The 13,106-nt window shown below is 38.9% G+C and overlaps 1 protein-coding gene across 9 annotated transcripts in view; it reads right to left on the reverse strand.

The window, feature by feature from the left end:
- The window catches only part of CDH23 (cadherin related 23), a 568,554-nt gene that overhangs the window by 307,006 nt on the left and 248,442 nt on the right, over positions 1–13,106 (reverse strand). For all 9 annotated transcript variants that reach the window (XR_006102875.1, XR_006102876.1, XM_042457557.1 and 6 more), the window contains exon 9: positions 11,094–11,172. Coding sequence is in view for 7 of the 9 variants with exons in the window: in XM_042457557.1 (XP_042313491.1) it covers positions 11,094–11,172 (79 nt within the window). In the remaining 2 variants the exon portion in view is untranslated. The remainder of the gene's footprint in view (positions 1–11,093; positions 11,173–13,106) is intronic.

Below are 13,106 nucleotides of genomic sequence, written 5' to 3' on the forward strand. Positions count from 1 at the left end.
TAACCATCTAAGCAATGCCAAGGTCATTGAGCTCAACAGGATTAATTTTGCTTCAGTATTTCCACATATAATACAGCATTCACCTATGGCATGTGGTCCAGGACAAACATTCACAGACAGCTTTCATTTAAGACAGCATTTCATACTTCTGTTTAAATTTGCAAATAGCTGCATCCAAGTAAACAAGGAGCAGACGGTAAATATATTTCCCACAGAGAGAATTGGCTTTGCACATTTAGATTTCTACATATTTATGGCTTGAACGAAGCTTATAGAATGAATCTTCACAACCATGCTTACAGAGGAAATATATCCATACAACTACTGTTCCTTTTCTGGAAAGACTGGGTTTGATCTAATAGTGGTGCTTTGCTCATGGAAAGTACATAAGATTTTCACCGACACCTCAACTGCAGTCCTGTGTCCCCCTTGGCAATCTGTCATTGGGAGTAGGTTCTGCAGAAGATTATGACATATGGTTCAGAAGGCTGAAGTAAAAACAATAAGTGAAGATTGGTAGTTCCATTGTAAAAAATGCAAACCTGTTCACAGGGGAAAGCCAAAACATTAGTCACTTGCCTAAGCAAAAAGGCAGAATTCTGAAGAATCCTGGTTCATGAGCTCCAAGCTGATGCATGAAGTTCTTTTATTCCCACTTGGCTGCATCAGTGGGAGTGGTTAACTAACAAGAATCATAAAAATGAGTGGAATCATCCAAATGTTATTCTGGCCTATTACCTCCAAACATGGCAGAAATCATAAACCAAAATGTTGAGGTGTGATTTTCATTTATAAGGGATATAAGACGATGCAGTTTAGACAATGCAGTAACTGTTCTTCTAATTAATTTAGCTACTCTCCCTGGTGCTGGAGCCACGTGGGAGCAAAATGACTATAAATATATGTACCATCATGGAGATGGAGAATGGTAAGCCATGATTCTCCGGAGTACAAAACACACAGAATCCATAGACAAAGTGCCTTGGGTTTGTTTGTGATGAAACTTACATAGTTCAGCTTCTCTCCCATGAAAAATACAGATAATAATCAAGCATTTCTTTACATTCCATACATTCCAAATTTATTAAAGACCTTGCAGATGAAATAGTAAATTATACATGTAAGTGATTGACTTAATATTGCTAGTTGGTATTTCTCCCTTCAATGTAGTATTTGCATTTCTTCCAATTAAGTGAAGAATAAAATAAATAATGTCCAACATTTTGACATTTCTCAGTGTTCACAGAGAAAATCCTGTTCTTAACAAGCCTATTAAGAAAAGCTTAACAGAGTTCACAGAGAAAAGCCTGTTCTTAACCATTTCCCCATTCGCTGTGTTGGATCCTGGTCATGGATATGTGTGTGTGAGAGAGAGGTGTGTCTAAGGTGGAGGGATGGCAAATTATCCTAACAGTTTCAAATCCTATGGATGGATAGAAACACACACACACACACACCAGTGCAAATAACCAATAATTCAGTGCAGTTATAGTTATCTACAGGGCTTGTTAAATTTACCTATATTCTACTGGTTTCAATTTCATTGCAGCTATGCACGATTAATTTTCCTTAGCTTATGTGTTGTGAAATGTATTTGCAGGGATGAGTACCTTATCCTCGCAGGTCCTCACCAGCTTGTTGAGCAAGTTTGTGCCGGAGCAGGAATTTATCACATGATCTGTATTTTCTATATGACTCCCTGGCCCATTCCGCACAGTTAGAGAGGGGCGTTCTTTCCGTTCTTGACATTGCGGACGCCTAGCATCCGCATATCGCATGGCACCAATGACGTCACGAGTGCATCATTGGCGCCTTGCGGCGTCATTAGCACGCTGCAAGAAGCGCCATTTTGGGACTTCTTTTTGCTCCGCCAGGGAGCCACACAGTATGTCAGCAGCGGCTCCCTCACGGAGCAAGCGGAGGTGCCACCAGACCGCCCTTTTCTGGCGGTCTGTAAAAGGCCCCAGTTGGGGATGGTAATGCTGTGCCATGAAGACCAAGCTCTATTGACAGTAGCGGTCGTGCCACTTATTTTATGTATAACTAGGGCCACAGCTTCATGCAATTAGTTCACATTATCATTACTTGGTTAAGCAAAAGCTTTCCTTCCCAATGACAATTTTACTTGCATACAATAGGAAACACAGTGAACTTCATCCAACGCTGCAGTAACAACGTAACAGAAATTTCTTCCCCTCCCCATCCAAAAACTGGTATTGGGAGCAGTTTATTGGAGTGTGTGGTTGGCTGAGATACTCCCTGCTCCCAATTCTACCAATGGAAGTCAGCTGTCTTCTGCTGATTTTCGGTGTATCTGTCACAAAAGTTTCAAATTGTCAGGACACTGTGTGACCATGGCTCCAATCTCATTACAAACTACAGTCGCCCCTCCAAGTCCGTGGGCTTGAGATTTGGCGGACTTGAAAATCCATGAAGGGGCAACTGCTGTTAATGTCAATGCACATGCCCCATTCAAGCCTATGGGGCTTGAATATGTGCAAGTTTTGGAACTCATGGGGGGTGGTCTGGAACAGATCCCCCACAAGTTCCTAGGGCCAACTGTATTAGCCATTTCCTATTGTGAAGCTATGTTTCCAAAGAATTATATTTCTATACATCTCAGTAATTCTCAGTAATTCTGTAACCCTGATTAACGTGGCATTTTCATCAGCAAATGGAAACAGCAATAATGTTACTTGGATCCACTCTTATAAAACAGGTCCCATTATATGCACATATGTAATGGTACAAACTAGGGTTCTATCACACTACACTGTTATAATACTATATTCCACTACCATGGTGACATCCTGTGGAATTCTGGGGTGTGTGGTTTAGTGAGGCCCAAGAGCAGTTTGGCTGAGAGTGCTAAACACCCTTCTATAAACTGAAAATCCCACGATTCCATAGGATATTGCCATGGCCAGTTAAAGTGGAATATAGCACTGTGATAGATCTCTAAGGCAACATTTCAGAGGATGTTGCCATTTCCTTAACTCATTATGAAACCAGTTGCTAACTCCCTCCCTACCATCCTTTCCATATCCTTTCCAGCTGTTTCCAAAACTGATTTTGACTTACTGTTTTAATTACTGAGGCTATTTGTTGGTGAAGCTTTCTGAAGTAAATGGAACCATTATAAAAGTTGTATCTGCTAAGACTGTTCCCAGGCTGACACTGGGCCAAAGGAACGTGCCAAAGCAATAGCTCACATGGCTAATTTTCAGCACCACAGAAACGTATGAGGAGCTAAGTTGTAGCAGGCAGCTGCCATTTCACCTTCTAATTCCACCTCACATTTGCTATACAAACAGCAGAATGAATTGGTAGAAATTAGAATCCTAAATTAGTATAAAGAATTGTTTCACTTCAGATTTCATATTCAGGATACACATCTTGGGGTTGTTTTTTTAAAAAAAAATAATGTTAAGGAACCCTCATAAGTAAAAAGCTAATAGCACATGAGAAAAGAAAGGCTCCTTCTTTATTCTTTCTATGGAAATGTTCAGGGATTCAGGGAATGGGTATTCAGATGTGCTGGATAGAGTTGTACTGTCCCTGAAGACATTGGTTTGTAATTGTTTGTAACTTGGGGCTAGTCCTAAGGATTCATGGAGATACACAGTGAAACATCCATTAGTCACATCCCATTTGAATTACTGGAACATACTCCATGTGAGGCTGTCTTTGAAGAGTGTTTGGGAACTTCAGTAGCCCAAAGAGCTGCAGATTGCTAAGTGGGGCTGGTTACAAGGGACCATGCCACTGACACTATCTCTCACCGGCAAATTCGGTTGGAATTCAAGAGTGAACTTTCTCAGTGGCTGCCCCAAAGGGATGGAAATCCTCTTCTAGGGAGGCATATATCTAAATGCGTTTAGATGTGCTTAAGTGTTAACGTCAAGGAATTGGACATGATTATTATACCTCTCTCTAACAATCCTAACAGAGAGAACAACCGATTCTATGGTTATTGTTTTTATGCTCCCTTCCCACTTGATCATACTTTATGCCAACATATAACTTCACCTCCACTTCCACTAAAATAGGCTGCAATATTATCAGAAATCATTCCTTCCAATGGTATGGAGTCTGCCAGCATATTGCCAAATACTGTTCTAAGTTGCATGTCCCCATTGTGTGTATCAGAGGTGAGGGACTAGGGAAAAATGGACTCCTCTATATTTGCATGGCTACTCACATGATTGCTTCCTTTCCCTGCTGCTTTTGCTACAAGGTCCTAAAGTCAGCTCTATTCAAATTTAGTAGACAGAGAGAATTGTTGTAATACATATCTCATGTTTTATGGTTTCTATACTCCACTGGCATGGCAATAGCCATCTAAATTTAAACTCCTCCTTTCATGGTTATTAATAATAGCCTGACCACCCACCCCTATTTCTGATGTCTTTCCATCACTTGTTGCACCTTGGAAGCTGCCAGGACATCAATCTCTCTTAGCCTGAAGAGCTCCCTTAAACGAAAAAATCTTATCTAGAACAGGTCATGTTATATAACAAGTCACGAGCTTTGCCTGGGAAATGAAAGATGATGAGGTAGAGTCCCCGGGACAGAGGCTATCTCCATAAATCTGCCAAAAAAGAAGCTGTGGATTACTTTACTGGATTAATTACCTGTCCTTCAAACAGAGCCCTGACCTCAACGGCTGAACATCATCAACCTTCCAACCCAGCCTGTGAACACAAAACAAGGGATTGTTTCCGATAAAAGTGAGCTGAAAGGGGGCCATTTGGCTGTTGAATTTCCAGTTTACCAGAAGGGGTTCGTGTAATCTAACCAGTAGTCCTCAAATCTTCAGCATTATTCCATGATGCATCCTGCTTATTATCTTTCCTCAGTTCTTGTTTATCCAGTAACATCTTGTTTGTTTCCATTTTGGGTACCAGATTTGTTTATGCTCAGAAACAGTTTAAACTAGACCCTGCAGAATTAGACTGAAGCAAAGAATTCATGAGATTCTAGCTGAGGGCCTAAAACTGATAAGAATTCAATTTCATTTTGAAATGGATTTTTGCCACCTGTGCCCTATGCTACACACTATGTATGCCTCTGGAACAATGTTAGTAGTTTTACTACACACACACACACACACAGAGTATCCATATGTTTATGTATGTGTGCATGCATGTACACTATATACAGTTGGCCCTTCCCTTACATGGGGCATCCGTTCCGGACCACGCTGCATAAGGGAAGTTCTGCGTAAGCTTAAACCCCATTGGAAACACTGTGCGCCCCATTGTTCCTTCTGGAGCACAAGAGGAGCTTTTCCGGCGCGGCTCCCAGTGTATGCTAGAAGCCACATATAGCACACTCCCTCCCTCCCTCCCTCTCTCTCTCTCTCTCTCTCTCTCTCTCTCTCTGTGTGTGTGTGTGTGTGTGTGTGTGTGTGTGTATATATAATTCATTAGGATTTCTTTATCTGTCTCACCTAAAAAGGAAAATAATCTCCTGATTCTCATGAAATCTTCCCTTAAATCAAATCTAGGGACAAGCTAGGAAAATGTAGAAATTCTGAGAAATTTTACTGGCTTTAATTTATAACTTCTCTTAAAATTCCACAGATGTTTAAGCTTGTGTGGGTGCCCTAGATTTTATTCTGACTTCTCTTTAGATAGAATTTCAGTGGCAATTCAATATGTCAGGCAAGCTAAGAATCTTTTTTTCTTCTTCTTAGAAAAGGAGACCTTCAGCCATGTCAACCCAAGAGAGGAAAATATATGTGAGATGATAAGACAATGTGATTGCACACTTGATATCTTTGTAACTGAATCACTTGAGCTTGACCTCAGTCTTTTCTTGGAGTGGTTATGCTTCATCTTCTAGTTTATTGTTCTTCTGCCAGATGAAAACCTTGTATTTGTATGAAGACTCTGTGTGGGTGGATGTCTGCAAAAGCTTCTGAAGCAACAATATATGCTACATTCCATTGACAATTTGTATCTTAAAAAGGATAATGTTGTCCTAAATTTATTTTTTCTCCCCTCTCCCAACTGGAAGAATAAAAAAATAATTAATTAAGCTGAAAAAACCATCAAAAACTTTACTTTTCATTGAACATTCAATTTGCCTTTTTTTAAAGCATGAATTTTGCACCAAGAATGGGAGGAAAGGCTGCAATAGTCACTTTTCATCTTGTTCAGTTAATTCCTAATTGAATTTACCAGCTAGCCTTCATATATTAGACAGCATTCATTCATATTTTGCAAATTTTCCAGCCCAAGCATAAAATGTACTCACTGACCTTTACCACAGGAATAGGGGATAACGACGACCCAATTATAAATTGATCATACATATTAACATATACTAATTATATATATATACTATATATTGACAGCAAAAGTGAAATTTGCCTTTGGCATATGGATTACTGGCATCTTTACTGAGCAAAAAATGCCTTTTAAAACATACATATACCACAATTATTGCATATTATGCTTGTGACAAACCCCTGTGTATTCTGATTTTGTTTTGCAGTGACCCCACTATGAAATTTCATGAAATTTGGAACCCTAATAAATAAGATAAGAAAATAAAATAAGCATGTACCTTTGTCTCTTAATATGTATTTAGAAGTTAATATCTTTTTCATAACAACACATCTAGTTGGACTTGGCTGGTTATTTTGAGAAGTCTATTTAGGGTCGTTAAGAAGGTGGGTTCAATTACCAAGTAATTTTCTAATTTGGCCAGCCCTCTGACACCATCTCATCCTTAATTACTGCTGATATGTTTGAGTTTTGGTTTTCTATGAAGCTATTTTGTTCTCAAACACTATTTAAAGATTCATACTTCCCTGGTGGAGCAACTGTTTTGTCACTGATAGGGTTTACTGAGGTGCATCAGCACTGTAGAGTTAATGCAGTTTGATGCTGCTTCAACTGCCATGGCTTCGTGCTATTCAATTCTGGGATTTATAGTTTTGTGAGACATTTAGCCTTCTCTATCAGAGAGCTCTGGTAACACAACACACTACAAATCCCAGATTTCCATAGGATGGAGCCATGGCAGTTAAAGTGGTATCAAACAGCATTAATTCTGCAGTGCTTAATGCCAGTGTTTTGCTCTCCAGTGTTTAGACTGGATAGACAAATCTACCACAGCTGCATGAGCTACATTAGTCAACTTTAGTGGTTGACCTATATTTTAATGACTTGTTTTTCCACACGGTTTCACATTTTCTAAAAGGGTGAGACAAAAATGAATAAAAATAACCCTATCAGAAGGTATTAAATATTTTATGTTATTTGTATCAACATTGAAATAGCAGTACACATTTCCTATCCAAATTCAGCATCTACCCATGCTTTCTACCGTCATTTTTCTGTAGGAACACGCACATATATACTGCCCAGTGTGCTTTTTGGTGTGCTCTTGCACAATGGCACTATACATTATTATGACCAAAAAATCACCTCCTTTTTTTCACGAAAGAATGACAGGAAATTGTGGTGCTATTGTCCAGGTACCTGGCCTACTTCTTGTAGGTTTTTGGCCTTGATTTCATCTGTGTGTGAGCGTATTTCAGCCATGTAAAGTGGTCAGGAAGAAAACCTGGTGAATTATAATTGCTTTTGTGAAACAGCGTGCGCACACACACACAATGAAAAGGACATTGCTACTGTTGGCCTTTGTTGATCTTCCTTTTCAAACCACTACCTCATTGAATCTTCTTTTTACAAAATGGACACTGAAAGTATTTTTTAAAGAAAAAAAATCTCTAAACGTTCCCCATATGCACAACTGTATTGTATGTAGAGCTAACCCAAAATCAATTCAGAAACTTTGGCTACTAAAGAATATAGCAGCTAGAGCAGTAAAAGGTACAGCTAGGATGGTGGTGTCACATTAATTCCTAAAAATGAATTGCCTATTCACTTCTATTCACCTAACCAAGGCTCTAGCACTTGCCTTTAAAGTCCTTAATGGATCATGACGAAAACATATGAAGCCTGTATCTTCCTGTATTAATCTACCCATGACATAAAGTTCTTTTCTATAGACCCATGGTACATTGTGTTAAAATAGCAGAAAGATCCTTTTCTGTCCTAGTGCCCTGATTTTGGAACCTCTTCATTTTAATGCTGGGTAAAACATGATTGGTTCACTCAAGTATTCTAAATTGGTTTATGAAGCCTAGAAAAGTATCTTCCTATTTTATGTACTGCCTTCCCTTTTTGTTGTAATTTGTCATAGATTTATAGGATTTTAACATTTTATTACATTTCATAAACTGCCCTATTACCATTAAACAAAGGGTAGTACAGAAACAAAGTTCATCATATATTAAAATCAGAAATCCAAACTACACAGAATAAAGCATGTCAATTATAGCTTCCCATAACAGTGCTACACTATTGAAAGTTGTTGCATTAATATCAGTTTCAAGCAGATTTTAACACTGTAGTTCTAGCTCACAGACACAAACTCGCAAGAAAATGCAAAACAGTTTAATAACTTGTGGCTTTGATGTATTCTGCATGATTTTCTCTGATGATAGGTAGACTCCCCAATGTGAGAAACCCAGGGGCAGTGATTAAGTTATTGATGTATATGAGCAAATGCAATCATGTTTATTATGAGTATGAGACTGACTCTTACTCTGCATGCACGCAAGTCTTCCCTCTCCCTGTTCAGGTTACTTCTACAATAGCTCTATTGGATAATAGGTGGAGTATTATATTGGATATATCAAGGAAAGCATTGATAAGTGGATATGCTGTAAATATTTTAAAATGCTGAAAATCAAATTGAGAATGTACTGTATAAGTCTTATATTACAGGTTTGAACTGTTTTTATCTGACTTTAGGCTGAATTTTAATGAGAGTCTAATATATAGAAATCTTGGCTTTATTTGGTTAAATAAAGATTTTAACCTCAGATCTAGAGATAGATTTGAAAAACAAAATGAAATCAGAAGCCAGTGGATGTGATGGATTTTTAATAAATGTCACTTGAAGAAATAATCCAGCCTGACACCACTTTAACTGCCCTGGCTCAATGGTATGGAATTCTGGGAACAGTAGGTTGTTGCGACACCAAAACAGAAAACACTTCTATTAAATTCCTGCTCGTCTTTCCATGTGCATGTTTTCCAGACATGTCTGCTTTTAATTCAAACATCTTAAACCCAGGACATTCAAAGATCTTAAATTCAGCATTCAGAAGTCTGGAGCCATTCCAGAATCTCTTTTTAAAAGTGCAAAAATAAAACAAAACCCTGAAATCATGCATAAATAATTTCATCAATTATACAGGGCAAAATATTCAGACTTATCAGACACATCAGAAATCATATTATTTTGATACCTGAAGCTCTGTTTCAAAACAGACAAAAATGTAAATGTTTCCATTATTCACAGATGGGTCCCTGTTTTAACATTACATTTTTCAAAATCTATTTCAGTTTGCAATATGAAAACTTTATTCATATTGTTAAGAAGGCAGAGATTAGGACAAAGCATTATATGATTAACTTATTAGGAAATTCTGTCGCTTGATTAATATTGTAAACATATGATTTATTTCCAAACCTGCAACTTGGTTTCAAGATGCTATTAATCTTAAAATAATGGCTGGAATTCACAATTGCAGTTACAAATGCATAACGCAGAATCCCACATTCATATTCATGATCTCTATGTATTCAACAGTTTAGGGAACAGTTAGCTATCATAAAAGGTGCCCAGTTGTGATTTACCAGGCAGCAGCTGCTGTGAGCAATGAAGGTCTGTTCTCCTGTCAATGGGGTGCAACAGACTGGCATTTCCACCCTCCTACCATCAGCAATCTCCAGTGTGACAATCAGAAGCAGGATCTCTGTCCTAATTCCTCCATGCACTGAAGATTGCTTTCAGGAGATGGTTGGAAATATCAGACTGCTGAACTCTGACTAACAGGAGACCAAACCCTTGTGACTTGCAGTGGCTGCTTCATGTTAAGTCAGGAGTGTAGGAGAGCTAGAGTCAAAGGATGCTAGTAAGGGGTTGTCTGCTTCCCCACGGCCGTGTGTTGTCTAAATTATTCAGGCCAAAACACCCATGCCAAGATCAAGCCCAACAAAGATCCAAAGGATCTGGTCTGACTCTGGGGTAAAAAGCCTTACCTCTAAGTTTCTAAGAAACTCTGCAGCAAAATCAGATTGTTCAGACAACCCCCACTTTCCGCACACCTTACCTTTCTGCTGCATGATCCATGTTAGAAGCACCCTAGTTGCCATGTCTGATGCAAAAAGAGAACACTTGGCCACATGAGTGTAGCCAGGCACTCCTTTTCTGTGCCACATTGGGCAACTGGGGGACTTCTCAGGTGGATTGCCCACCAAAAAGGTAAGGAACACCCACCTGTACCCACACCAACCCAGGGATGAAATCAGGTAAGCACCAGGAGCAGGATAGCCTGTGCTATCCTGCCCCAACTACTCAGACCCTTAGATAAATATAATTAACTAGGGTCCAAAACAAGCAATATAGTGTGGCTTCCAGCCGCTCAGGGGCTGTGGCATTTAGATGATGCATGCTGCCAAAGTGGCTAGAAGTGGAGAGTACATCTGGCCAAGAAAGCCAGCTGCAAAAGGAGTGGACAAAGTCTGCTTTTTGCCAGTGCAAAGTCTGCTTTTTGCCACTGCTTTTTGGGACTGTGGTGGCAGCCAAATCAGGGCCGGGTGTGTGCTATCACCATGATCCCATGGCGATTGGGACAGGTGCAGCCTCTGGCCACCCCTTTTGCCCTGTCTGTTTGAGGCCTAAGTAGCTGATCTAGAATCTTGGATAATGTTCTTTTTAAACAATGTATGTAAATGTCTGCTTGGAAGGTCCTGTTTTTGTGTACTTACTTGAATGTATATAGTTAAATAAACATTACAGATACAGATTTTTGTTTTGCATAAGAGAAAGAAGAGCATGATATCAGCAAGAATGATGTGATTTATCAACAGATAATCTTTAAGGTTTTACTGTAAAAGTAAAACACCCGGTAGCCTGAACAATGTGCATAAAAGCTTTTTACCAGATCAGTTCTCCTCACTTCAGGATGGCATCAATCAATCTACAAGGACTTCATAACTCACCTGACACAACTGTGTATCCAATACCTCTGGGACGTCCTTTATCCTGGTCAATTGCCGTTATCATGCGCACAGTTGTACCCTGGGGACCATAAAGGAAAGAAAAAAAGAGGATTTGAGTGTCCAAGCCATTGCTAAACTGTTTATGTTTCTTGCACAGTTCCAAACCTAATTTCTGTTTATTTCAGTCGGTAAATCATAATTCGTATTCTCATAATCTGAAGTATTCAAAATCTTTATGAACTGATCCAGTGGCAAGCCCAGGAGCTTGAAAGAGTGGAGTGCACAGAGTCACTCACCTTCAAGGGCTGTTCTGGCTTCTGGATTTTATTGATTGTTCCCTTTGCCAAATGAAAGTTTCATTCACCAGATTATGAAAACATCTATTTTATATATACTTGCCAGTCTATGAAAATCTTGCCAATATACCGGTGGGTATCTTGAAATTATTTTGTTGCTCTTATTATACCATTTCAACTGAACTGTGACCTATGGCTACACTATACTAGGGCTTCCTTAACAAGATTTATTCAGGGGAAGTCTGCAATTGCTTTAGACTCAAAGATTGTGACTTAACTGAGGTCTCCCAATGGGCTTCCATGGCTGAGCATGGATTTGAATCCTGGTCTTGCAGACTCTGGGTCCAACACATAAAACTCTACACCATATTGGTTCTTTGGTTTAATTTTAGCTTTCCATAAAGGAACAGGGAAGAGGGGGGAAGATACCTCTTCTGCAGACATAATCTTCTCTCAGCATACCTTTTACCAGACAGAGAATATCAAGACAACTTAATGGACATAGTAATTTCTAGTGTAACTGCCAAATCAAATAATCAGTCACCAAAACACAACTGCAAACAATGTGATTTGTAAGGCCATCTCTGTACATTTTCAATTTCAACTTGCTTAATTGTGAGCTATCTGTGACATGTTTAAGTATTGTAAAACATCTATTTGAATTTCCTGAGTAAACTTTCCACTGGTTATCCTTTTACAATTCAAGTCTCAAATTCCTATGCACTTTCACCAGCAAATCCCAATCTTGGCATATAACCTTCAAGATAATAGTACTGACCAATGTGGCATGCATGTTATTGCAGGTAGATGCAAGAGGGACTGGATATTGTTTATTTATTTTTAAGTGGATGTTCAGAAGGACAGTGAAGAGACCACAAAAAACATATTATGAGGCCAGTGAACTAAAGGTGAATGTAGTTGTTAGTGCTGGAACTCTGGTTTTGACATGGGTCACTTCCTTCAGGGAGTGGAATCAAAGAAATGACAACAGATATGATAGAAAACTGATGGAGACTTGAAATACACAAGCAACATATTGTCTTTATCTCTTTTCTGTTTTTTTGGCAATGGTTTTATTTTATTTTATTTTATTCAGATCTACAATGTACTACAATGTACTAGTCAGTAATTCTTCAGCTATAACAACTAATTATTTTGTCAATCCAATATATTTTACTCATCCCCCCTCCAAAATTATTATGTCCAGCATTCTTTCATGAGTTACCCTTATCAACTAAATAATCACAAACGAACTCCTCCCCTCCTCTTCCTCCACTTCCACCATCATCATTTTACCTTTGCCACCTCCTATCTTCACTGAAAAGTCATTCCCCATGCTGCTTGGATAACAAAAAAATTATCTGTCCACACAGCAGAAGCTTTTCGCAGCTGCTCTTCAATCCTTGCTAAGAAAGAATCATAATTCCAAACCAGAGCCTCTGTGTTTAAGATTTCAGGTAGGGTCTTCCAACACATGACTAGGATCAGAATGAAACATCGTACAGGATTCAAGTAGGCATATGGAACTTCAAGTATCTTGTTTACTCGCTGACTCAAAAGGCTGTTCCTAAACTAATGAAGAAATAATTTTAAGGAGATGAATGACCTACACAATCCAAGGCCCTGTGGAACAGAACTATACAGGGCTGTAGCTATGGGGAAGAAGACATTGCCTCTCCCAATAAGACATTTGTCCCAAAAATTATTTTTCCTCTTG

The sequence above is a fragment of the Sceloporus undulatus genome, chromosome 3 (assembly GCF_019175285.1).
Source record: "Sceloporus undulatus isolate JIND9_A2432 ecotype Alabama chromosome 3, SceUnd_v1.1, whole genome shotgun sequence".
NCBI classification, from domain to species: domain Eukaryota; kingdom Metazoa; phylum Chordata; class Lepidosauria; order Squamata; family Phrynosomatidae; genus Sceloporus; species Sceloporus undulatus.